Source organism: Podarcis muralis, chromosome 2 (assembly GCF_964188315.1).
Source record: "Podarcis muralis chromosome 2, rPodMur119.hap1.1, whole genome shotgun sequence".
Classification (NCBI taxonomy): Eukaryota; Metazoa; Chordata; class Lepidosauria; order Squamata; family Lacertidae; genus Podarcis; species Podarcis muralis.
Window position 1 is genome coordinate 117389360 of NC_135656.1, and position 27329 is coordinate 117416688.

Here is a 27329-nt window from a genome sequence, read left to right on the forward strand (position 1 = left end):
GTTGGGAAAGATGGAGGGCACAAGGAGAAGGGGACGACAGAGGACGAGATGGTTGGACAGTGTTCTCGAAGCTACGAACATGAGTTTGACCAAACTGCGGGAGACAATGGAAGACAGGAGGGCCTGGCGTGCTCTGGTCCAGGGGGTCACGAAGAGTCGGACACGACTAAACAACTAAACAGCAACAAAGTTAGTCCTACAACCTTCCGAACTCATTTTCCTGTCCTTTCTGCCTCCTTTACTTCTGTTTATAGGGTTGCTAATACAGTAGTTTTTAACTCCTCCTGAGTTCGAGTGGCATGCTGACGAATAGAATTTAAACAGATGGTGCATATGGGGTGTTACATTTGCTGCTGCCTTACGCAGAGCCAGGCCATTGCTCCATCTAGCCTAGTGATGCCAACTCTGACTGGCAGCTGCTCCCCAGGGTCTCATCAGAGGTATTCCACAACACACCTTATGCCACTCTTTTAAGTCAGGGACAGAGAATTATTGCTCACCAGATGTTACCAGACAACACCAAGACAGAAACAGGATCCTGGGTGGTGGTGGGGAGTGAAAATGTAGGAATGCAGGTAAGAGAAATAATTTCTGTTTGGGAGAAAACTCCAAAATCCACAGCTGAGCAAAACTTTTTTATTAGGACCAACAAAAAATGCCACGAAACATAAGGAAGCTTTCGAGTTCTCCAGACTCATCATGGACAATGTTATGAGAGATTGTGGCTCTAGATAAATTCTTTCCAGGAGTCTTTTCCTACCTTGATATTCCAAGGATTGGTAAAGGTAGAGGACCCCTGGATCGTTAAGTCCAGTCAAAAGCGACTATGGGGTTGTGGTGCTCATCTCGCTTTCAGGCTGAGGGAGCCGGCGTTTGTCCACAGACAGCTTTCTGGGTGATGTGGCCAGCAGGACTAAACTGCTTCTGGCTTAATGGAACACCGAGACAGAAACCAGAGTACATGAAAATGCCGTTTACTTCCCGCCACAGTGGTACCTATTTATCCGCTTGCACTGGTGTGCTTTCAAACTGCTAGCTTGGCAGGAGCTGGGACAGAGCAATGGGAGCTCACCTTTACGAGCCTCCCAAACTTGTAGACTCTTCAGATCACCACACTAACAGCTATCAACAAGAACAAGGCTAATCGTACTTCGTTAAAACCTGTTTAATGTGCCGTACTTGCAAAGCTCTTTCACAAAGATACCTGAACTTTGTAATATTGGTCCCCGCCCACCCTGCCCTCGGTAACTGTAGATATGCCTCCTTGTTCCATGACAGTGTGCTCAGTTTCCAGGACAGAAGGCCCAAATCTAGTTTGGACAGTCAACCGAAGGCTTGCCCCCCAACTAAGGATTTCAGATGACCCAATTCAAATCACTTTAGGCCGCAATACAGTGTCTCTTTGCCTTCCAAGAGACCTTGGGAAAGGCAAAAACTAGCCCTGTCTCTTTCTGTACCAGAGCTTTCCAAACTGTGTTGCAATATTTCAGTGAGTCAGCTGGGGTGTGTAGTTGTGTTGCACAAACGTTCCCCACACGCCTCCCGGGGCTGGAAAGGGGTTAGTTTAACCTCCGGTTTGCTAGCAAAACTGAATTACTGTGTCACGAAAGGATGCACGTCTAAAAAGTGTGTCACCAACGTGAAAAGTCTGGAAAGCTCTGCTCAACACTATAATAAAGGTTATATCCGTTGATAAACCTTTTCTAATTTTATTCACTGTGTATGTTTCAGTGGAGCAAATGAGAACAAGCAGGTGGTTTTGAGAGATGTGCATTCTTTGTGGTGTAGCAAGAGTTGTCTTTTTGCCAAAGCCGTTTCCCAGTTCCAAGCGTTGATGGCACAGCATTTTTCCTGCGGTTCCTCCCTCGTCTGTGAATTTTCTTGTGTGAAATAAGGTGCGTGCTTTTGGCAAAAAGCTCTTTCCACACTCTGGGCACTTATATGGTTTCTGCCACGTGGGTTTTTTGATGGGAAATAAGAGAGTCACCCCGGCCAAAGCTCTTGTCACACACTGAGCATTTATAAGGCTTCTCCCCTGTGTGGATTCTCTGGTGGGAAGTAAGGTTGCTGCTCTGACTGAAGCTCTTTCCGCACTCCAAGCAGCTGTATGGCTTCTCCCCCGTGTGGGTTCTCTGATGTAAGGTGAGGTGGGCACTCCGACTGAAAGTCTTCCCGCACTCGGAGCATTCAAATGGTTTCTCTCCTGTATGCATTCTCAGGTGTGAAGTAAGGTTCCCGCTGAAATTAAAGCTCTTCCCACACGCTGGGCATTTATGCGGCTTCTCTCCAGTGTGGATTCTTTGGTGTGAAATAAGATGCTTGCTACAACTGAAGCTCCTGTCACACTCTAAGCATTTGTATAGTACCTTGCCTGTGTGGATTCTTTGATGTCTAGTAAGGTGTGCTTTCCGAATGAAGCTCTTTCCGCACTCTGAACATTTATACGGCCTCTCGCTTGAGTGCTGCGTCCTCTTATGTTGCATAAGTCTGGACTGGTCACAGAAGCTCTTGCTGCAGCCGGAGCATTTATACAGCTTCTCTGCTAGGTGGATTCTCTTATGTGAAATAAGGCGCGTGCTTCGATAGAAGCCCTTCCCGCACTCTGAGCACTTATAGGGTTTCTCCCCTCTGTGAAGCCTTTGGTGCAAAATAAGGTAGTCGCCCCGACTGAAGCTCTTCCCGCACTCAAAGCATCGAAATGGTTTCTCTCCTGTGTGGGTTCTCTGATGTCTGTTAAGGTCCGATTTGCAGCTGAAGTTTTTCCCACACACGGGGCACGTATTCCCGGCATCCTCAAATCTTTCCACAGACGCTTCGCTTGGTTCCTCCTCATTTTCAGTCTTGCACATATCTACTGGTGGGAGAAAGAGAGAAATCTTACCCAATGGAAGTACTGGTTACCTGGAACAGTTATTAGACCCATTATTTCCCTTTTGGCTATACTGGGTTGATGGGAGGCAAAGCCCAACCATTTCTCGAAGGCCACAAATTTCCCACCCTTACCAACTTTTATTGGCTGGAACCAGAGGTGGGTAATGCTCAGCACAGGGGCCTAACCTGCCCCCTGAACCCACCAGTTTGGCTTGCAGTGGTGAAAATATCAAATGGGACATGGCACTGGGATGGGTGAAGAAGTTTAAATCTCTTTTCCCAGCCTGGTAGGAAGTGGGGAAGAGGGTGGCGGGGTGAGCGGCGGCTCGAAGGTGCCGTGTGCCCAGTAAACACAACAATGGAGATCCCTACATAACCTGCTTAGATATTTTTATTCTGCTAAGCGGTATCATTGCTTTTAGAAATATATAAACAAATAAACAACTCTCAGCCAGCTCTTGAAATTCTCCTGGAGAACACCTCAGACTGCCTTCCACCTTGAGGCCTTCATCCACCACGATTCCTCTCACAGCCCAGTCTTCTTTGGAGGAAGAGAAATGCCTTCATTTTATTAATTTAAAACTTTTGTATCTCATCTTTTCTTCTGCCAAGAGAGCTCAAGGCAGAAAGCAGTGGTAAAACATGAAATACAATGAAGCACACAGGAAGTGTAGTTTGTGAAGGGTGCTGGGCATTGTAGCTCTGCGAGAGATATAAACTACAGTTCCCAGGATGATTTGGAGAGGGGGAAACGAGTTTTAAATGTATGGTGTGCGCACAGCCCGAGAAACAACAACAACCAACAATGGAATAAAAAGCTGAGAGTATTCAAGTAGTGCCTAAAACCAAATTAAGGGTGCAGTCTTGTACAGTGGTGCCTCGCAAGACGAAATTAATTCGTTCCGCGAGTTTTGTCGTCTTGCAATTTTTTTCGTCTTGCGAAGCACGGTGTCGGGAAAGTTTTGGAAAAGCTTCAAAAATGACCAAAGTCTTTAAAAAACTCAAAAAAGGCTACCACATCGCGTGCTATGAGTTGCTCCTCGAAGTCAAATCGCAACTGTATTAACGGTTTTAAGAAAAAGGAAACAAACTTGCAAGACGTTTCCGTCTTGCGAAGCAAGCCCATAGGGAAAATCGTCTTGCGAAGCAGCTCAAAAAACAAAAAACCCTTTCGTCTAGCGAGTTTTTTGTCTTGCGAGGCATTCGTCTTGCGAGGTACCACTGTACATGTCTACTCAGTGGTAAGACCTGTTGCGTTCAGTAGGACTTACTCCCAGATAAGTGGGCAGAGAAGTGCAGACGAGGAAAAGATGGCGCTCCCCCAATTCCATGTAACACAGGCTGACTGGATTGGCAGTTGAATCTTATTTTATTTTGATTTACTAGAAGCATGTGTACCCGGCATTGCTCAGGAATGCAAAAGGTGCCGTTTTGAAAAGTTCAGCCCACCATCTTGATTCAAGATGGCGTCCATGCACAACACCCTGCTCTGTCCTTGTAGGAATTTTGTGCAAAATTTGGCTGTGATATCCAAATGTGTTTAGGGAAGTTTTTAATGTTTGAAGTTTTATCGTGTTTTTAATATTCTGTTGGGAGTGGCTGGGGAAACCAAGCCAGATGGGTGGAGTATAAATAATAAATTGTTGTTGTTGTTGTATATTTTCCCACTATTCTTGAAAGAATAACATTGACTAGACCACCTCTCTCCCTACAGACCCTCTTGTGTGCTGTGATCAGAAAATGGAGCCCTGTTCATAGTGCTAACACCCTCACTCTAATAATAATAATAATAACAATAATAGTAATAATAAGAATAATCATAGGATATTCTATATGGGCAGTTGAATCTTAGCCATTCAGAACTGGCAAGGGGGAAAGGACGTTAGAAAAGGGCTGCTGAATCAGACCAGAGGCCCATCATAAATTCAGCATCGTGTTCTCACAGTGGCCAAGCAGATACCTAAGGGAAGCCGACAAACAGGGACCTGGGAGTATGGAGGAGCCTCAGCTGAGCTTAACCCAGGCAAGGACTCGAGCTGAAAGAAAGGCATATGTCTCCTCACCACACGGACTGGCCTCTCCATCCTCAACTTCCTGCTTGATTACCACACACAGGTGCCCCTCTTCGGAGTCCCACGGAGACTGCCCTGCATCCGAGAAATTTGCATCTTCCTCCTCCTCCTCCTCCTCCAACGCCACCTGGAACAGCAGAGAGCAATCCCTCTTTTTTTACATTATGGAGCCTGTTTTTAATTATTTTAACAAAGTAATAATCTTAAATAAATAAGAATAAAAATGTGCACCACACCCCCGAGACCATTCCATTTGAACTATCCAATCTCCCAAAATTTCAACACCTCCTGTGGTGGTTTGACCCCTTTCTGTTTTAACAGTACAAATTCTAAAAACACCTTCCATATCTCCTCAAAATCATTTCTCCTGTGTATTCCCCTCTTACCTTAATGGCACATGTTAACTTATCATTAATAGCTTTATCCCACACCTCTTTATACCATTCTTCCATTTTATATTCTGCTTCCCCCTTCCACTTCCTAGCTATCATAATTCATGCAGCTGTCAATAAATTTCTGAGCAAGCCCTTCATGACCTGCAAACCTTCCACCCCATCGCAAATTGATGATAATGCTACCTCAGGACTTTCGGTCAGCTTTAACCCAGTGATTTCTGTTATCTCCTTAAACACCCTTTGGCAAATGTTTTTTACATATTTACACCCCCACCACATGAGAACAGAATTCCCAGTTTCCTGGCATCCCCTCCAACATAAAACTGAATATTCCTTGTTTATTTGATTTAATCTGACTGGCGTTAAATAGCAACTCCAAACTAATTTATAATATTTTTTTTCTATTCTTATTTATTCTTAAGAGTAAGAGTAAGAGCAATCCTTTCAGACTTGGGTGCTTCCGCAAAAAATGCTGGTTGCTTCCACAAGAAATGTTGCACCTAGCTTGGCCTTCAGGGATGGCGGCTAACAGACTGAGGTTGAATCCTGACAAGACAGAAGTACTGTTTTGGGGGACAGGAGGCAGGCGGGGGTGGAGGACTCCCTGGTCCTGAATGGGGTATCTGTGCCCCTGAAGGACCAGGTGCGCAGCCTGGGAGTCCTTTTGGACTCACAGCTGTCCATGGAGGCGCAGGTCAATTCTGTGTCCAGGGCAGCTGTTTACCAGCTCCACCTGGTACGCAGGCTGAGACCCTACCTGCCCGCAGACTGTCTCACCAGAGTGGTGCATGCTCTGGTTATCTCCTGCTTGGACTACTGCAATGCGCTCTACGTGGGGCTACCTTTGAAGGTGACCTGGAAACTACAATTAATCCAGAATGTGGCAGCTACACTGGTGACTGGGAGCGGCCGCCAAGACCACATAACACCGGTCTTGAAAGACCTACATTGGCTCCCAGTATGTTTCCAAGCAAAATTCAAAGTGTTGATGCTGACCTTTAAAGCCCTAAATAGCCTCTAAGGCCCAGTATACCTGAAGGAGCGTCTCCACCGCCATCGTTCTGCCCGGACACTGAGGTCCAGCTCCGAGGGCCTTCTGGCAGTTCCCTCACTGCGAGAAGCCAAGTTACATGGAACCAGGCAGAGGGCCTTCTCGGTAGTGGCACCCGCCCTGTGGAACACCCTCCCACCAGATGTCAAAGACAACAACAACTATCAGATTTTTAGAAGACATCTGAAGGCAGCCCTGTTTAGGGAAGATTTTAATGTTTGATGTATTACGGTATTTTAAAATTTTGTTGGAAGCCGCCCAGAGTGGCTGGGGAAGCCCATCCAGATGTGCGGGGTATAAATAATAATAATAATAATAATTATTATTATTATTATTATTATAACAGCCAAGGAAAACGAGGCACAAGGTGCAGTCCATCAACAACCTCAAGCTATACTTCTCTCTCCTTCACATCCCTGGCCCTGTGCCACACATAGGGAAATAGTTTCACCTGTTTCTCCTCTGTCTTGGACTCTTGCCGCCTCTGCAGGAACTCCTCGGCCAGGGCCACCGCCTGGGAGCAGGTCTCCGGGTCCTGTCCCCTGACCCAGCTCTGCATCTCCGGTGGCAGGACAGCCAGAAACTGCTCCAGGACCAGCAGATCCAGGATCTCCTCCTTGGTGTGTCCTTCGACCGCCAGCCACCCTCTACAAAGTTTCTGGAGTCTACAGTAAGCCCCTCTTGGCCCCTCGGCCTCCTGGTAGCAGAAGTGCCTGAAGTGTTGGCGGTTCTTCTCCCTCCTAATGGTGTCCTGTTGCAAAATGGCTGCCTTCAGCTTCCCATAATCCCCTTTGTCTCCGGCCTCCGGGCTGCTAAAGGTCCTCTCGGCTTCTCCTCTGAAGACAGGCAGGAGCCGGGCTGCCCATTCTTCCGGGGGCCACCGGCAGGTTTGGGCCACTTGCTCAAAGGAGGCCAGGAAGGCCTTCATGTCATCCCATGGCGCGGGCTCCTCCGACCACTGTGGCATTTTCCAGCCTGAGTGAGGAGACTCAACCATCTTCAGGGACTCCTGTCAATCAAAACAGATATTTCAAGCCCTGGGGCTCCATATCGATGAAAAAGGAAATTCACCTAAGGGTCAAAGCCATCGTTGCTTGGCGGTGTTTTCCAAACTTGGGGCTCCAGCTGTTTTTGGACTACAACTCCCATCGTCCCTAGCTAGCAAGACCAGTGGCAAGGAACGATGGGAATTGTAGTCCAAAAACAGCTGGAGACTCAAGTTTGGAAAACACTGGGTTAGAGTGTTGGACTAGGACCGGAGTTCAAATTGTCACTCAGTGACGAAGCTAACTGGGTGACCTTGGGGCAATGCAATTAAACGTAATTAAGAAACCCTTCTGAGTAAGGTGAGGATGTCAGTAACCCCTCTAGTCCCTCATCCTTAAATAGCTCAGTCAGTAGAGCATGAGACTCTTAATCCCAGGGTTGTGGGTTCGAGTCCTCACATCAGGCATACAATTCCTGTATTTCAGGGGTCTGGACTAGATGACCCATGTACAGTGGTACCTCGGGTTACATACGTTTCAGGTTACATACGCTTCAGGTTACAGACTCCGCTAACCCAGAAATAGTGCTTCAGGTTAAGAACTTTGCTTCAGGATGAGAACAGAAATAGTGCTCTGGCCGCGTGGTGGCAGCAGGAGGCCCCATTAGCTAAAGTGCTTCAGGTTAAGAACCGTTTCAGGTTAAGAACGGACCTCCGGAACGAATTAAGTTCTTAACCCGAGGTACCACTGTAGTCACTTCCAGCTCTAAAATTCTGTGGTTCTTTGATTCTATCCTGTTATCACAATGGCTAGCCAGACAACCCCAAGGAAAGCCCACAAGCATGATTTTTGGCTTCAAGCAACTGGTATTCAGAAACATACTGCCTTCGACTATGGCAGTAGTAATGTAGTAGTAAGAAATATTTTAAAAATAGCTCTATGCCGCACACAAACTTTGCACCTGTTTCTCCTGCCCCTTGGACTCTCTTTGCCTCAGCAGGAAATCCTCTGCGAGCGACACCGCCTGGGGACAAGCCTCTGGAACTTGCTCTTTGACCCAGCTCTGCATCTCGGGCGGCAGGATGGCCAGGAACTGCTCCAGGATCACCAGCTCCAGGATCTGCTCCTTTGAGAGCCTCTCCACCTTCAGCCACCCGTAGCAAAGTCCCCGGAGCCGTAGGTACGTCCCTCTGGGCCCCTCGGCCTCCTGGTAGCAGAAGCATCTGAAACGTTGACGTTGCTCTTCCCTGTTCTTGGCCTCCGCTCTCAAGATGGCCGCCTTCACTTTCCCATAATCCTCTTTGTCTTTGCCTTCTAGCCCACTGAAGTCCTGCTCAGCATCTCCTGTGAGGGCTGGCAGGATTCGGGCCGCCCACTCTTCCCTGGGCCACCGGCAGGTTTTGGCCACTCGTTCGAAAGAGGCCAGGAAAGATTTCGCATCGTCCCACGGCTCCTCGGGAAACTGTGGCTTCTCCCACTCGGACCGAGGCAACTCCATTTTCTTCAGGAGCTCCTGCCATGGGGCTTCTGTCGGCTCCTCGCCTGGCTCCTCCTTCACTTGCAAGAATTCCTTGATGTTCCCATCCTGGAGGAAACCTGTGCTTTTCCCTTTTCTCCCTGGCGCCTCCTGCAACGTGTCGCCTGTGGTGTCTTGATTCCCCATTTTCATTCTCGAGTGTCTTCACAAACGCAAGGGCACGTTACGGACAATTCGAGAACAAATCCATAGGCATCCTGAGCTTAGAGCCTAGAGAATGAAAAGGGTAGAAACAAAAGAGAAAATGAATTCACAAGAGAACAGAGAGCTCTAATATTGCAGCCACTTGCGCATGCTAAAAAAATGGTAACTGCATGCAGGTTATACTGAAAAAAATCTGCATTTGTTTTTACTCTTTTGTAGTTTTAATACTATCACCTACTAATAAGGGAAAGACTAAGTCCACACCATACATTTAAAGCACATGTCTTCCCCTCAAGAATCCTGGGAACTGTAGTTTGTTAGGAGTGCTGGGAACTGTAGCTATGCAGGGATGCCAACTACATTTCCCAGGATTATTTTTTGGGGGGAGGGAGGATAAACAGTGTCCTTTAAATGTGTGGTGTGCACGAAGCCTTTGCAACTGTACCCCAGTGAAAATGTCCTGGTCCCTGGCCCTTTTTCTTCTTCGTATGTATTAAATTTCTGCCTTTCCTCTCAAAGGAGCCCGGGGGCCACAAACAACAGCAAACAATCCAAGATAACAATCAAAACGTTTTGAGCATCTAAAAAAACCAACCTAAGCACACCTGAAATACTATTAAAGAGTCACATGTGAGCCACCCTCACAGATTTTACACACACACACACACACACACACACACACACACACACATATATATCAGATAATAATTTCAAGTGCTTTTTTTCTGGGGGGATGCAGGCATACCCCTAAACATTTTGTGAATCTATGTACTTTTGTCCATTTACTGTATTTTTCCTGATTTGAACTATAAAATGGTGATTTTCTGGAGTCAAAAGGAGATTACCCCTTAACATTTTTAAAGAAAAAAAGCACTGTATACCATATTCAAGAGGATCTATCTACCTACCTACCTATCTATCTCCTGAATGTTGATAATGAATGGGAATTCCCCCTGCCGGAAACCCTGGAGAGCTGCTGCCAGCCAGTGTTGACAATACAATGCTAGATGACCCACTTTACCTAGGTATGTATAGATCTGCATCTGTACCTATATCTTTCCTTCCTTCCATAGAGGGGTCCTGCCTCCTTTTCCAGATCTAGACGGAGCTGAGTGGGAAGGATCCTGCTGTGCCAGGATCCAAAGGGTGGGGAGGGGGGAGCTATAGGGGTGCCCCTTCCTTCCTCCGCCCCCTCTCCCTGCAGCCCCTCCATGCTCACCCCTCCATGGTGCACACTCTTTCTTCTTGCAGGAAAAAAAGGATCTTCCCAGGCGCCCCCTCCTCCCACGACAGGAAAAGACCCTTTGCCTGCTCCCCCCCGCCCCATAAATCCTCATCTCTCCCCCCCTCCCTCTCTCTCTGCTGTCTTTTCTAGGAAGCAAAGCTCGGTTGGTTTAACCCCTTTTGAGCTCTTGCTCCGGGAAACGTCATTCCCCCCCCCCCCATGGCTGGGAGGGACGTCGCGAAGGGGCCTCTTGCGCAGAATCAGAGAATCGTAAGGCTTGGGAGGGATCCCCAGGGGTCATCTAGTCCAGCCCCCCCGCAGTACAGAAGTGGGAGCAATGGGGTCGGACTAGATGACCCTCGGGGGTCCCGTTCTACAGTTCTGTAATTCTGAGAGCAGGCTGGCTTCCTTCGGCGCAGCTGCAGCAAGGCTGGAGCCAAATGGGTGGGAATCGCGGGGGAAGGGCAGATTGCCGTGGGGGTAAAAAATCTGGGAGGAGCTGTCCTCCCTTGGAAGTGTTTCACTGGGAGCCGGAGCAGCAGAGGAACCTGCCTTCTTCCGAGTCAGATCAGGACGTCTGCACTGACTGGCAGTGCTGTCCTGGGTTTCAGGCGGGGTGGCGCTTTCAGCCCTATGGAGATGCTGAGTATTGAAACGTCTGCCTTAAAATATTATGCTCTTCCACTGAGTTGTTCGGCGTTTCCATCCTCGGTTTTACATCTATCTGTCTAGGATCCTTATGGAAACGAGAGCTGGCCTGGACCACAAAGAAAGTTGATCTCCGAAGAATGGATGCTTTTGAATTATGGTGCTGGAGGAGACTCTTGAGAGTCCCATGGACTGCAAGAAGATCAAACCTCTCCATTCTTAAGGAAATCGGCCCTGAGGGCTCACTGGAAGGACAGATCCTGAAGCTGAGGCTCCAATACTTTGGCCACCTCATGAGAAGACTCCCTGGAAAAGACCCTGGTGTTGGGAAAGATGGAGGGCACAAGGAGAAGGGGACGACAGAGGACAACATGGTTGGACAGTGATCTCGAAGCTACCGGCATGAGTTTGACCAAACTGGGAGGCAGTGGAAGACAGGAGTGCCTGGCGTGCTCTGGTCCAGGGGGTCACGAAGAGTCGGACACGACTAAACGACTAAACAACAACAGTCTAGGATCCTGCACTGAGCAAGGATTGGGCTGCTTGTTGTTGTTGTTGTTGTTTAGTCGTGCCCGACTCTTCGTGACCCCCTGAACCAGAGCACGCCAGGCACTCCTGTCTTCCACTGCCTCCCAGTTTGGTCAAACTCATGCTGGTAGCTTCAAGAACACTGTCCAACCATCTCGTCCTCTGTCGTCCCCTTCTCCTTGTGCCCTCCATCTTTCCCAACATCAGGGTCTTTTCCAGGGAGTCTTCTCTTCTCATGAGGTGGCCAAAGTATTGGAGAGGATTGGGCTTAATGACCACCAAAACTTAGAATTAATGCTGTACAGTATAGGGAAGTTTTTTTACGTACAATGCTTTACTGTGGTTTTATAAATTGCTGGAAGCCACCCAAAATCGTTGGGGCAACTCAGTCAGATAGGCAGCATAGAAATATTACTACTACTACTACTACTACTGCTTGGGGCACTTTACAACAACTTTTTTTGCCCAGAGTTTGTTTTTTGGGTGTAGGTTTTGCCTGTTTTTTTCAGGCGGGGGGCACTGAGGTCATCAATTTTTCTTCTGGCTATTTTGTGGTGCCCACAAGTGTCTTAAAAGGTGCCCCCCAACTTCCTTTTGCATGCAGAGGAGTCCATCCTTAACCAGTTAGCTGCCTGATAACATTTGCATCAGTTTGCTTATGAATAAACAAGCTTTCTTCGCATCTGTTTTTTGATGATGCAGGCAGGTTTTCCATCATGTGCAAGAGAGGGAAGTGCCTCTTTGGGGATTAAGCTTGCTGCTGCAGTTTTTGTATTTTGTAAAAAATGCATTTTAAAATTGATCAAGAGGATGGAGAAGCTCTGCTACCAGGAAGCGTTAGAAAATTTGGGGCTTTTTAATTCAGAGAAAAGGCAAGTAAGAGGGGACATGAAAGAGGTGTATGCATAGCATGGAGAAAACAAATGGAGACATTTTTATCTCCCATGATGCTAAAACTTGCAGACACTGAGTCTTCCACTTTGGCAGGGTGGGGGTAAACTGGGAAGGAGAATTTGTCACTGCAACACAACTGAAATAGGACTACAGCTCCTGATCCATTCTCAAGTTGGTGTTCAGGATTTTTAGTTTGCCACAGGACTCTTTCCAGCTGAAATGTGTTTGGCTATCGGCTGTGGAAGATACCCAGTCCATCTTTTTTGCAGACCCCACCACATTCTTGGTTAATCTGGGTTCACTTTGCACCCCAGCTCAACCAGTGACAAAGACAACAGACTCCAAACTAGCTGAAGCAAATTAAATATTTTATTGATATACAGTGCTCAACAGAGGATTAGTAATGGCTGGGTGGAGAATCATTGGTCTACAGTACACCATGAGCAGTAAAACACAATGGAAACAATCTCAGTGATCATATACATAAAGAAGGTAAAGGTAAAGGATTCCTGGATGGTTAAGTTCAGTCGCAGACGACTCTGGGGTTGCGGCGCTCATCTCGCTTTACAGGCCGAGGGAGCCGGCGTTTGTCCACAGTTTTTCTGGGTCATGTGGCCAGCATGACTAAGCTGCTTCTGGCACAATAGAACACCGAAACCAGAGCAGCGCATGGAAACGCCATTTACCTTCCTGTTGGAGCGGTACCTATTTATCTACTTGCACTGATGTGCTTTCGAACTCCTAGGTTGGCAGGAGCAGGGATCGAGTAATGGGAGCTCTCCCCGTTGCGGGGATTCAAACCGCCAACCTTCTGATTGGCAAGCCCAAGAGGTTCAGTGGTTAGACCACAGCGCCACCCGCGTCCCTTATATACATAAAGAACTCATTAAAAATAGTGGCATAATAATGAACAGACTCACCCAAAGCGAAGTGACTCATCAAAGCAATTTGAATGCCTGTCTCTCCCTACCAAAAATCCCCTCCAGCCCATCTAGTTTTTTTTAGTTTGTTTTTTCCCATGAGCAAATACAGACTGATAAAACCAACCTGAGATTCAGGAATCACAAGAAAGACATCTCAATATTTTTTGTTTGTATGCTATCATATCATACACGCACTTGTTTCAATCTCATAAAATCAGGTGTTGAACACCAGAGAGAGGGGAAACTGATCTATTTGCCGCCCTGTTTAATTCTACAGTGATAATTTATTCAGTCCTCAGTTACACAGAATTGGACCATTTCTTTATTTTACTTCTTATCCTTTTGAAAATATTTCATGATATTTTAATGTTGTAGATTAGAAACTCCATTCCATTTTGCACTGTTACTGCACAACTAATGGTTCCATCTGCGCTTGAAAAAAATCACCACCAGGAGATGTGATACCTGCACTGGAATGCCATTTTTTTACATTAAAGCATTTGTATGTTGCTGTTTAACTTAAAGTGACACCGGAGTAGCTTACAAAATTCAATGGTAAAAGTATGTGACATAAACACCACGGAGATAAGGAAGTGGTACTAAGTCAGCGGCGCAAACACCTTCACAGTAACAGCGATAAATACGATGGTACATACTCAATGGAAAGAGAAGGCACTCTGCACACGCTTAAGAGCAAACGACATTTACAGGAAAGACACATTGCCTGGTCCAGGGTCAGCTTTCTAAGGCAATACCAGGACGTGAAAACGGGAAGAAGAAGAAGAAGAAGAAGAAGAAGAAGAAGAAGAAGAAGAAGAAGAAGAAGAAGAGAAGAGTTGGGATTTGATATCCCGCCTTTCACTCCCCTTCAGGAGTTTCAAAGCGGCTAACATTCTCCTTTCCCTTCCTCCCCCACAACAAACACTCTGTGAGGTGAGTGGGGCTGAGAGACTTCAAAGAAGTGTGACTAGCCCAAGGTCACCCAGCAGCTGCATGTGGAGGAGCGGAGACGCGAACCTGGTTCCCCAGATTACGAGACTCCCGCTCTTAACCACTACACCACACTGGCTCTCAAAAACTACGATCTAGTAATCCCCAACAATGGCTCCCCTAAAACGCTGTCGCGGTCTTGGTGTACTAACAGCACTGTGAAGCTGTGGGATAGGGTAAAAGTCCAAGTCCTTTTAGCAGGAATTTCACCGATAACCACCCAGAATAAACAATTTATTTGAGGGGCGATTGTATGGGGGGGGGGGAGATCCCACTAACCCGAAATCCGAAATGAATGCGATGAGAATTAAACGATCTCGTAAGGCGACTCCCACCCAAGTCAACCCCTCCTTCGCCCCCCTTCCCAGCTGCTTCGACTCTGGTCCCTCCCTCCCATCACAATCCCCAAACAATCTCCGCTCGCCCCCGGCCAGTTCCAGGAAAGGCAGGCGACTCCTCGCTCATCTTCCGTAGGAAACGGAAACGAAATGAGCCTCCAGCCCATCTGGTTGAAAGTGCCCTAACCCCCCATGATTTCCCCAGCCGCTCTATGCTGCTTAACGTTCTGGAATAACCTTCAGAGCTACTACCCACCCAGTGCAATGGGTCTGTGGCTCTCCCAGCAGAGTTAGAACAGGGAGGGAGGGAGGAACAAAAGAAAGAGAAGGAAGAATATAAAAGGGAAGTTAGTCCTTGGAGAATACATTCAATATTGATCAGAGATGGGGACCGGGTTCATCATTTGCATTATGGGCTCAGAGGTGGACACGTCAACCCTCACCAAGTTCCCAAACTTTTCTAGGGCATGGGGGAATTTGTGACCCTCTAGACCAGTGTTTCCCAACCTTGGGCCTCCAGCTGTTTTTGGACTACAACTCCCATCATCCCTAGCTAGCAAGCAAGACCAGTGGTCAGGGATGATGGGAATTGTAGTTCAAAAACAGCTGGAGGCCCAAGGTTGGGAAACACTGCTCCAGATGGACTCCAACTCCCATCAGCTCTGGCAGCCAGCATGCCATGTGGTCAGGGATGATGGGAGTTGGGGGTCCAGCAACATCTGAAAGGCGAGAGGTTCCCCTTGCTCTGTTGAAGCAGAAAGCAGCATTGCCATAGATGCGTTGCCTGTGCTTTCCGAGCCACAACCGCCAGCAGTTTGCCCCTTGGGGCTCGCAAAGGGCTGCACAGCAGGTGCCAACGATCAGGCAATGGGCAGGGGCCCTGCAAACCTCCTGCTGGCCGATCTACAACGCCTCCTGTCTGGGTCGGAGGTTCCCCATTGCTGGTTTGCTGGTTCTCGCCTGAGAAACACACATTTCAAAATCAGTTGAAGTCAATTCCCGTCAAGAGAGAAAGCTGGATCCTGTATCTATTTATATATACATTGGTATCTCGCAAGACGAATGCCTCGCAAGACGGAAAACTCGCAAGACGAAAGGGTTTTTTGTTTTTTGAGCTGCTTCGCAAGACAATTTTCCCTATGGGCTTGCTTCGCAAGACGGAAACGTCTTGCAAGTTTGTTTCCTTTTTCTTTACACCGTTAATACAGTTGCGACTTGACTTCGAGGAGCGACTCATAGCACGCGGTGTGGTAGCCTTTTTTGAGGTTTTTAAAGACTTTGGTGATTTTTGAAGCTTTTCCAAAACTTTCCCGACACCGTGCTTCGCAAGACGAAAAAAATCGCAAGACGACAAAACTCGCGGAACGAATTAATTTCGTCTTGCGAGGCACCACTGTAAAAATATCGGATGCTGAAAGCCATAGAAAAAAAGGGGTGTCTCCGTCGAGCGGCAAAAGCTATGTAATCGTGTCCTCAGACACAACCCCCCAGTGGGGGAACTCTGCAGCTTAGGGATGTCAGAGAGAAAACCCTCTTCGGAGCCACCGCCCTCCACTCAAAAACCTCTGAGGGTGTGGAGCTACCAAGGGCCGCCCCCCCCTCTGTCAAGGTCAGCACCCGAAGGTGCACAGGGAAGGAGGATGCCCCTTCAGATATCATTTCCTCGCCCTGTGGAGGTTTCTATGCCATGTGGGTTTTCTCATGTTTCATCAGGAGCCACTGCTGGCTGAATCGCCTCCAGCAGTGGGAGCACCTGTAGGGCTTCTCTCCCGTGTGAGTCCTCTCGTGCCGCACGAGGTCCGAGCGCTCGAAGAAGGTTTTCCCGCACGCCGAGCACTTGTGGGGCTTCTCACCCGTGTGCTTCTTCTTGTGCTTAATGAGGTTCCAGCTGTACACGAAGCTCTTCCCGCAGGTGGAGCAGGGGTACGGCTTCTCCCCGTCGTGCGTCCTCTCGTGCTTGAGGAGCAGCGAGTTGCGGCTGAAGCACTTTGCGCAGGCCGAGCACTGGAAGGGCTTCTTCTCGAAGTGTGTGGCCCTCATGTGGGCGATCTCGCAGAAGGCTTTCCCGCAGAAAGAGCACATGCGCGACTTCTCAGGTCTCAGAAGAGGGCTCTTCCCGGCGTCCTGAACTTGTCCCCCGCCATTTTGGGTTCTTTCAAGTTGGCCAAGCCTGGAGTCTTTGCCGAAACCTCCCTCTGGAATGGCGCAGGGCTGTTCTTTAGGCCTTGAGAGGCGTTTGCCAAGGGCCTCGTCTGCCACGCCAGGAACGGATCCTCCTGCCCGATTCCTCTGGCGGGTTCTTTGCTGCCTCTTTGGGGTATGTTGGCTCCTGCCCGTTTTGCCCACCTCCTCAGCCAGGGAAACGGTCACAGTTGCTCTCCTGTGGAACGCCTCAGGCTCAGAAGACTCCAGAATTTTCTCTCCACCTTTGCTCAGCTGCACATAGCCTTTCAGAATGGGAAAAAAAAGGTGGTGGTGGGGAACCAAATTAAAAGAACTGACAGCAGAATATATATATTTTTATTCCACTTTTTTTTAGCATCTTGATTTATTAGGAATATCGGCCTATGATCCTGGGTCCTTCAAATCTTTTCCTGGTTTTGGAATTAAGATAATTATTGATTGTTCCCACGATGGAGGGATCCTTTCACCCTCTATTACTGAATTATATAATACTTTTATTTTAGGAATCAATATATTTTTAAATACTTTATTCTTTTCCCAATCCATCTGCTCCTGGGGTTTCCCCCCCTTTTAGCTTCCCTATAACTTTCTCTATTTCTTTTTCTGAAATTGGTTGTTCCATAATCTCTCCATCTCTACTTTCTAGCTTTATCTTCCAGTGTGTCTCGATATATTCTTTCATCTTCCCCATAGAATTGTTACCTGCTGAATATAACTCTTGGGAGAACTCCTGAAATACTCTCAACTTATCTTTCATCAAATTATTTATTCCACCTCTAACCTCACTCCCAAAGGAGCCCACGGCCACAAACACATCAGTGATCAAACATCACAATTTAAAAAAAGAAAATCTTCCACTATATATTTCAGTAAGTTTTGTCTGGACACTTCTTAAAATATTGAAGCTAAATTTCGCACAATGGTTCCTGGAATCCAGCAGCAGGAGAAATTAGGCTTACCCAGAACCCCGGCACCCAGATCCTGCTTGGTTTTCTTCATCTCCACAGGGCTGGAGGGAGATGGTTCAGTCTTCACAGAGCACACCACCACCTCCTCAAACTTTGCCAGCTCCTGAAAAAGAAACAAGGATCCTTTTTTTTTAAGAGCAGGGAGACAGAACTATATGCTGAGGTACAAGTACCAGAAAGGGATGCGGGTAGTGCTGTGGTCTAAACCACAGAGCCTAGGGCTTGCCGATCAGAAGGCCAGTGGTTCGAATCCCCGTGACAGGGTGAGCTCCTGTTGCTCAGTCCCTGCTCCTGCCAAGCTAGCAGTTCGAAAGCACATCAAAGTGCAAGTAGATAAATAGGTACCGCTCCAGCAGGAAGGTAAACGGCGTTTCCTTGCGCTGCTCTGGTTCGCCAGAAGCAGCTTAGTCATGCTGGCCACATGACCCGGAAGCTGTACGCCAGCTCCCTTGGCCAATAAAGCGAGATGAGTGCCGCAACCCCAGGGTTGTCTGTGACTGGACCTAACGGTCAGGGGTCCCTTTACCTTTACAATTACAGTGGTACCTTGGGTTACATACACTTCAGGTTACAGACTCCGCTAACCCAGAATAGTGCTTCAGGTTAAGAACTTTGCTTAAGGATGAGAACAGAAATCGTGCTCCAGTGGCGCAGCGGCAGCAGGATGCCCCATTAGCTAAAGTGGTGCTTCAGGTTAAGAACAGTTTCAGGTTAAGAACGGACCTCCTGAACGAATAAAGTACTTAAACCGAGGTACCACTGTACCAGATGGGTGGACTTTGTTTTTGTTTTTTTAAATAGCACATTTTTTTTAGTTACAGGAACAGTCTACTCTAATCTAGCTCTGAAATGCCTACTCTGACTGGCAGTGGCTCTGCAGGGTTCCAGAGGGGAGCCCAGCTTGGAGATGCTGAGGATCAGTGCTCTAGAACTGAGCTACCATGAATACACTGGTGGCCAAAATTGTGGAAACCCTTTGGAAGAAGTGTATTTCCAAGGTTTGATGGCTTATAACACCACTTTTTTGGGGGAGTCATACCAAAAAATTATATATCAATGGAAAGATAATTTAATGAAGAATGTAATGCAATTACTTTTATGAAGAATTATTTATTATTTATTACAACAGCAGTCATAAAGAAGAAATGTGAAACACATAGAAAAAACGAGATATACAAAAATTCTCATGCTCATTGGCTACATTCAAATGAAGGAAAGCTACTGCATATCAACCTAAGCAAGTTGTGCTTCCTTTTTCTGGTTATTTGGCTATAACGTTTGATAGAATACAGATAATTGAACAAACTTTGTTGCATTACATTCTTCATTAAATTATCTTTCCACTGGTATATAATTTTATGGTATTACTCATAAAAAGTGGTGTTATGAGCCATCAAACCTTGGAAATACACTTCTTCCAAAAGGTTCCCACAGTTTTGGCCGCTAGTATAGATAACCTTTATAGGTATAAAAAAGTTATTTAAACCTCCAGTTCTCAAAGTGGAGCAGTCTAGCCCTTTTCTCAGTGAACTATGGGAATTGTAGTTCTGTGAGGCAAATATGGGTCCTGCCCAACAACTTTCGGCACCCCTAATAAACTACAGCCCCCAGAATTCTTTGGGGGGAACCAGGACTGTTTAAAGTGGTACTAAAGCACTTTATGCGAAAGGCTGGGCTGGATGAATCCCAAACTGCAATTAAGATTGCCGGAAGAAATATCAACAACCTCAGATATGCAGATGACACAACCTTGATGGCAGAAAGTGAGGAGGAATTAAAGAACCTTTTAATGAGGGTGAAAGAGGAGAGCGCAAAATATGGTCTGAAGCTCAACATCAAAAAAACGAAGATCATGGCCACTGGTCCCATCACCTCCTGGCAAATAGAAGGGGAAGAAATGGAGGCAGTGAGAGATTTTACTTTCTTGGGCTCCATGATCACTGCAGATGGTGACAGCAGCCACGAAATTAAAAGACGCCTGCTTCTTGGGAGAAGGGCAATGACAGGCCTAGACAGCATCTTGAGAAGTAGAGACGTCACCTTGCCAACAAAGGTCCGTATAGTTAAAGCCATGGTTTTCCCAGTAGTGATGTATGGAAGTGAGAGCTGGACCATAAAGAAGGCTGATCGCCGAAGAATTGATGCTTTTGAATTATGGTGCTGGAGAAGACTCTTGAGAGTCCCATGGACTGCAAGAAGATCAAACGCATCCATTCTTAAGGAAATCAGCCCTGAGTGCTCACTGGAAGGACAGATCGTGAAGCTGAGGCTCCAGTACTTTGGCCACCTCATGAGAAGAGAAGACTCCCTGGAGAAGACACTGATGCTGGGAAAGATGGAGGGCACAAGGAGAAGGGGGTGACAGAGGACGAGATGGTTGGATAGTGTTTTCGAGGTTACCAGCATGAGTTTGACCAAACTGCGGGAGGTAATGGAGGACAGAGGTGCCTGGCGTGCTCTTGTCCAGGGGGTCACGAAGAGTCGGACACGACTAAACGACTAAACAACAAAGCACTTTAAACATATGGTTTGAATTGTGCCAGAGCTACCTTCGCCCTAGCTGGTGCCAACTGAAATTTAGGAGAGGCGGCCAAGAGGCGCAGAGCTCACTTGGTTTCCTGTTTCCCTCTGGCTTCCTGTCTCGCCCCACAGATGTTGATGGACCGGAGGCTTAGCAAATAGTCAGGCAACAGGGAGCTGCAGCCCAATGACAGCTGGAGACCCAACGGTTGAAGGACATTTATTCCATATACAACACGGTTGGGGGACCTCAGCCTTGTGGGATATATAGCTGTCAATCAAGTCCAACATTCCGAGAGAGGAATAACTGCCTCTATGCGGCAGGCAGTTTTGTCAGTTGGTCAGTCGCTGCAAGGAGTGTTAACTGGTAACTGCTTGGATGAAGTCTTCTCATGACTCACTACTACAGTGGTACCTCGGATTTAGAACTTAATTCGTTCCAGAGGTCCGTTCTTAACCTGAAACTGTTCTTAACTTGAAGCACCACTTTAGCTAATGGGGCCTCCTGCTGCTGCCGCGCCGCCGGAGCACAATTTCTGTTCTCATCCTGAAGCAAAGTTCTTAACCCGAGGTACTATTTCTGGGTTAGCGGAGTCTGTAACCTGAAGCGTCTGTAACCTGAAGCGTATGTAACCCGAGGTACCACTATATATAGTTTATCTGTTATGTAACCTAAGCCTGCCTTCAGGAACAACTCTGTAAACCTGAATGAATCTGATATTAAGTAAAGGTAAAGGTAAAGGGACCCCTGACCATTAAGTCCAGTCACGGACGACTCTGGTGTTGCGGTGCTCATCTCGCTTTATTGGCCGAGGGAGCCGGCGTACAGCTTCTGGGTCATGTGGCCAGCATGACTAAGCCGCTTCTGGCGAACCAGAGCAGCGCACGGAAACGCCGTTTACCTTCCTGCCGGAGCAGTACCTATTTATCTACTTGCACTTTTGGTGTGCTTTTGAACTGCTAGGTTGGCAGGAGCTGGGATCGAGCAACGAGAGCTCACCCCGTCGTGGGGATTCAAATCACCGACCTTCTGATTGGCAAGCCCTAGGCTCTGTGGTTTAACCCACAGCACCACCCGCATCCCTGGATAGTAAAATAGTTTTTGTTAATATGATTCAGATTCATGTGTGTTTTCTTTAAGAGGGACAGAAAAGGATTATCAACCAGGACTCAAACGAGTTAGCAACCCGCTTGTCACTGCATAAACTCAAACAGAGGATCGTTTAAACTCTGCTAAATTATATAAACGTTCCCACAAGCCTGTGGCCCTCCAGGTCTCTCAACATGGCCCTTGGGACTCTTCTCAGACCATACCCCTTCCTCTGTTTCCCCCCTCCTGGATGAAATGCGTCCTTGAACTGCAACGCTCTCTCTTGCTTGTCTGGCTGTATGTGCAGGAACCTTCGATTCTGGCATAGCTGACTTGCAGCTTCTTATACAAACAAGCATGTGGCCCCCCAGAAGGGAATGTGGCCCTTAGGCCATCAATGGTCCCCACCGCTTACTGTTTGTATAGGGATGAAACACTCTCACCTGCACTTCCCATCTCTTGGTCTGCTGCTGCCTCAGGAGGAAGTCCTCGGCCAGGGCCACCGCCTGGGAGCAGGTCTCCGGGCCGCACTCCCTCACCCAGCTCTGGATCTCCGGCGGAAGGATGGTCAGGAACTGCTCCAGGATCAGCAGCTCCAGGATCTGCTCCTTGGTGTGCCTCTCCACCTTCAGCCACCGGGAGCAAAGCTCCTGCAGCCGGGTGTAGGCCCCTCTGGGCCCTTCAGCCTCCTGGTAGCAGAAGCCCCGGAAGTGTTGACGCAGCTTCTCTCTACCGATGGCGTCCCTTTGCAAGATGGCCGCCTTCACTTTCCCATAATCCTCTCTGTCTCCGGCCTCCAGCCCACTGAAGGCCTGCTCGGCTTCTCCCCTGAGGGCCGGCCGGAGTCGGGCCACCCACTCCACCTTGGGCCACCGGCAGGCTTGGGCCACTTGCTCGAAGGAGGCGAAGAAGGCCTTGGCGTCGTCCCAGGGGGTGGGCTCCTCCAGCTGTGGTGCCCAGCCTAACTGAGAAACCTCCACTTTCTTCAGGAAGTCCTGCCACTGGGTTTCCCAGCGCTGCAGCTGCCCCTCGCTCGGTTCCTCCTTGATCCGAACTTCCGGTATTCTCTGCAGATCTTCTCCGATAATCACAGCCTGGAGGACGTCAGGAGCTTCTCTGTCACTCTGCAAGACAGCCTTTTGCCTACGACTCGCTTGCTCCTCCATCTCATCCCAGAGTTAAACTCTTGTATAGAAGCTTCTCTAGATTAAAACCAAAATATATAGAGTATTGGCTGTTGTGGCTGCTTTGGCGGAAGGCAAGGAACCCCATTGTAGGTGCAGCCTTTGCAAGATGGCTGCCTTCACGTTCCCATAATCCTCTCATAATCCCAGAGCCAATGGGAGAAGGACACAACTAATTTTGATTATTATTTTTTTTATCCCATCCCATCCTCCTCCCTGTTGAATTCTGGGGAGGGGATACAGCTTAATGACAGTATTCTGCTCTGGTCAGACCTCACCTGGAGTACTGTGTCCAGTTCTGGGCACCACAGTTCAAGAAGGACACTGACAAACTGGAACGTGTCCAGAGGAGGGCAACCAAAATGGTCAAAGGCCTGGAAACGATGCCTTATGAGGAACGGCTAAGGGAGCTGGGCATGCTTAGCCTGGAGAAGAGGAGGTTAAGGGGTGATATGATAGCCATGTTCAAATATATAAAAGGATGTCACATAGAGGAGGGAGAAAGGTTGTTTTCTGCTGCTCCAGAGAAGCGGACACGGAGCAATGGATCCAAACTACAAGAAAGAAGATTCCACCTAAACATTAGGAAGAACTTCCTGACAGTAAGAGCTGTTCGACAGTGGAATTTGCTGCCAAGGAGTGTGGTGGAGTCTCCTTCTTTGGAGGTCTTTAAGCAGAGGCTTGACAACCATATGTCAGGAGTGCTCTGATGGTGTTTCCTGCTTGGCAGGGGGTTGGACTCAATGGCCCTTGTGGTCTATTCCAACTCTTATGATTCTATGATTCTATGAATCTATGACAGAGCAAAGCAATGCTGTACCACTGAGCTGCAGCCCTTTCCCATGGCTTAGCACATGGGTAGGCAAACTAAGGCCTGGGGACCGGATCCGGCCCAATCACCTTCTAAATCCAGCCCATGGAAGGTCCAGGAATCAGCGTGTTTTTACATGAGTAGAATGTGTGCTTTTATTTAAAATGCATCTCTGGGTTATTTGTGGGACATAGGAATTCATTCATTCCCCCCAAAAAAAATATAGTCCGGCCCCCAACAAGGTCTGAGGGACAGTGGATCGGCCCTCTGCTGAAAAAGTTTGCTAACCCCTGGCTTAGAGTTTGACCCTCCCTGCAGCCCCTGGTCCCACGGAAAAGGAATCAGCCACAGTATCTCTGGAGACTGCAGAGTCAGGATCCTTTCCCTACTAAGGCTGGATCAACAAACCCTTTATCAGGGCATAAGTGTCCAGGCATATGGAAGACTTGGGACTACAGTGGTGCCTCGCAAGACGAAAAGAATCAGTTCTGCAATTCTCTTCGCCTAGCGGTTTTTTTGTCTTGCGAAGCAACCCCATTAGCGGCTAAGCGGATTAGCGCTATTAGCGGTTTAGCAGCTTAGCGGCTATTAAAGGATTAGTGACTAAGCTGCTAAAAGGCTATTAATGGCTTAGCAGCTTTGAAAAAGGGGGGGAAAGAGGGGGGGGAAATGGCGAGACTCGCAAGACTTTTTCGTCTTGCGAAGCAAGCCCATAGGGAAATTCGTCTTGCGAAGCGCCTCCGAAACGGAAAACCCTTTCGTTTAGCGGGTTTTCCGTCTTGCGAGGCATTCGTCTTGCGGGGTACCACTGTAGTTGTTGACACAGAATGTGCCTGACCTAGAGAGGCAAAAGGTGACCCACCTACCCAAAGACGTGAGCCATCAGCCGGCTTGGGGAAAACCCAGAGGTTCCCAAAAGTAGGGGAAGATCTTCCCCAAACCATCTCAATAGAGACTGAGCATTCAGAGTGGCCATGAAACACTGAGGGGGCGGGGAAGAGTGAAACCACAAGCGGAAGGCGGAATGGAGTATCCTGGAATGGGTGAGCTGAGGGTGTGTGCGCACCATACTCTTAAAGCACATTTAAAGTGCAGTTCCTGTCCACCAAAGAAATTTATCCTAAATTCTATCCCCGGAAAGTATTGAAGCAACTTAAGGAACTTAGAAAGTTGACACCAGTCTTAAATCTCTTTTTCATCTACTGGCGTTGTAACTTTTTGAACATCTTACGTTACCGCTATGCATTTTCCTCGGCGGAAATTTTACCGTTTCATCTTTTATGCAAAACGCTTTGAGGCTGTTGCTTTTTACAATCATGAAATAAATAAATAAAAACAAAAAGAGAAAATCAATTAAAAGCCAAAAAAAGAGGGTAGGAACCCAGACATGCAATACAGCGTGCTTAAAATGCTGGCGCCACCCGCTCACAAGAGCGGAGTATCCTCAGGGCTCAGGGAAACCCCAAGATTTGCAGAAGTAGGGGGGGACTTTAAGGGGGGAACCCCCCCAGAAAAAACAGCCCAGGAGAACTGAGCATGCTCAGTAGCCTTGGAATGCTGGCAGAGTGTTGCGGAGGGTGGAATGGAGTGCGGGAAAGAATCCTTGACCAACGAAGGCGCTGCCTTGCTGTGAAGGGAGTCGCAGTTTAGAAGCAGAGAAGGTCCTGGGTTCTAATTCTAGGAGAGACACCCTCCCTCCTACCTAAAACCCTGGACTGCTGGTCAGTGCAGGCAGCCTTGAGCTTGATAGACCAATGGTCTGACTCAATTATAAAACAGCTTCCAGTGTGTGTGTTTGTGTGTGTGTGTGTTTGGGGATGTGTCTCCTCCAGACCCAGTGCTTTTTTCCCTGGGGGTACGCATACCCCCTAAACATTTGGTGAATCTAAGTTTGGCCTCATTGAGGGGCAGTATTTCACTATGCGTAGGAAAATGAGAGTACCCCTAGACATGTTTTTAAGGAAAAATCACTGACCAGATCTATTCCCCCCCCCCCGCCCCCATTTCCCTGCATTGCAAAAACAAACATCACCTCCACCTTCCCGAAAAGAAAAGCGTTACTGCGGGGAGGATCCATTCTCTGATGTGGAAGGAAACGAGCGCGAGGGATTTCGCTGGGGTCAGAGTTAGACCTCCCGGGATCAAAGCACCGGGGCTGGAGCTGCGTTGCCTTCCCCCAGCCCCCCAAAAAGTCGCTTCCTCTTCTTCTGTCCCCCCACCTTTGGAGATCTGCCTCTGCCCTCCTGCAACTCACCTCTCCACGCACTGAGATCTTTTTTCCCTTCCTTCCTCCTCCTGTTTTTGGTTGGTTTGTATGTTGTTGTTTTTTCTGCAGGCGAATGCAAAACCAAACCCCACCCCCAACAGGGAAAAAACCTCGAGTGTTTTCCATCCAGCCAAAAAAAAAGCACTTTATTTGGCCCCTCTAGCAAACCAAGCACTCGGTCACTTTAACCCTTCGATGCATTTGCAGACGGTCTGATAAGAATGTTTCCCTTTTACAGGGTGGGGAGCCCGAGGGCCGTATTCCCTTCTGGGCAGCCTTCCGGGGGCCACATGCCAATGGTGGGTGGGGCCTGGGGCAAGAGCGGACTGGGGAATGAATGAAAAGTTCACCTCTCGACTGGTAGGCTAAGTTCAAAGGTGGCTGGTGCCCGCTGGGTCTGGTAGGGCGGAAGCCGAGGAGCCCAACAGTAGGTGGCGCCAGAGAGGCAGTGGCAGGCAGAGCCAACCAATTCTAGGGCTGCCCCCATCCTCCTACCTGCCGAGTTCTGCAAGAGGAGGAGGAAACCGACAGACAGCGGTTCTCTTTGGCTTGGTTGCAAGGAAGAAGGCAGGCAGGTGGGGGCCACCTGGCACTGGTGGGGCAGTGCCCCATTTGCCCTCAGACCAGCATCTCCACAGAGGGGTGCAGTCTGGGAAGAGTCCTGAGGATCAGAGAGGACTGGAGGGCCAAATTTGCCTCCAGGGCCTGAAGACACACACACACCCATCCCAGCATGACGTTAAAGTATTTCAAATATTTTTTTAAAAAATTCTAATCTAGATAAAAGCACAAACGGTGACATAAAAAAAGGAAAAAGGAAAGGAAAATAGAGAAAACGAGGGAAAGGAGAAAGAAGTAATGGGAGAAAAAGAAGAAATGAAAATAAAGAGCTTGCAATTCCGTGTCTATCAGCTATTTGTAAACTCATCCATGCCTAACAAAACCACTTTCTATAAACCAACATGATATTCACTGCTTCCTTCCTTTTTAAAAGCTCAAGGAAAAGGGAGGGCAGAGACCAAGCCTCCCTTTCACGCTCCACGGTCTGGCCAGAAAGTTAAGGCCTGGCTGCGGTTACTCAGTGTAGTCTGTTCACTCCAGGCATTTGATGGCGGAATAATATTCCTCTTGGCAATCCCGTGCTCAGTAGTAATCTAACCTTGAGGTTACGAGAGCATCCACAACAGTAGTTAGCCTATCCCTCTGGACCATCTGTTCAGCTTTCATTCCAGTCAGCCCATAGGAACACCAATTTGTCCCAAAAGCTTTTGCTACAATCTGAGCATGTATACCAGGGTTGGCGAACTTTTTCAAGCCCAGGGGCAAAGTTCCTTGGCAACCTTCCAAGGGCCACATTCTGGTGTTGGGTGGGGACAGAGGCAAAAGAGAGTAGAGAAGCAAATGCCCATGCTACCTAGGGATGGGAGGGTAATTTTGGCACAAACAGCCTCTCCATCTTTCCTCCAGACCAGCAAGAGACGCTGACAGATTTTAAGGACACTTCCTGTCCAAGGGGGGGGGGGGGAGGAAATCAGTTTGTGAAACTCGGCCAGGGAGGAGTAGCAGGAGTGTGGCATGGGGAAAACTTCAAGGACCAGGTAAAGAGACCTGGAGAGCTGTATTTTGTTTCCAGGCCTTGGGTGCCTCACCTCTGAGGTAGAAAAATAATAATTTATTTCTTTGCCCCAGTGACTCTGGGTGGCT

At 48.1% G+C, this 27329-nt stretch overlaps 1 protein-coding gene across 1 annotated transcript in view; it reads right to left on the bottom strand.

The window, feature by feature from the left end:
• Nucleotides 1-1150: 1150 nt before the first annotated feature.
• LOC114591062 (uncharacterized) overlaps nt 1151-27329 on the bottom strand; it is a 33807-nt gene continuing 7628 nt past the window's right edge. The window contains 11 exon segments of the mRNA XM_077923575.1: nt 1151-1913; nt 1916-1952; nt 1954-2854; nt 3317-3412; nt 4935-5070; nt 6841-7398; nt 8337-9054; nt 15502-15562; nt 16285-17049; nt 17746-17857; nt 21808-22543. Of these exon segments, the coding sequence (XP_077779701.1) occupies nt 1728-1913; nt 1916-1952; nt 1954-2854; nt 3317-3412; nt 4935-5070; nt 6841-7398; nt 8337-9054; nt 15502-15562; nt 16285-17049; nt 17746-17857; nt 21808-22543 (4306 nt within the window). The 3' untranslated portion in view covers nt 1151-1727.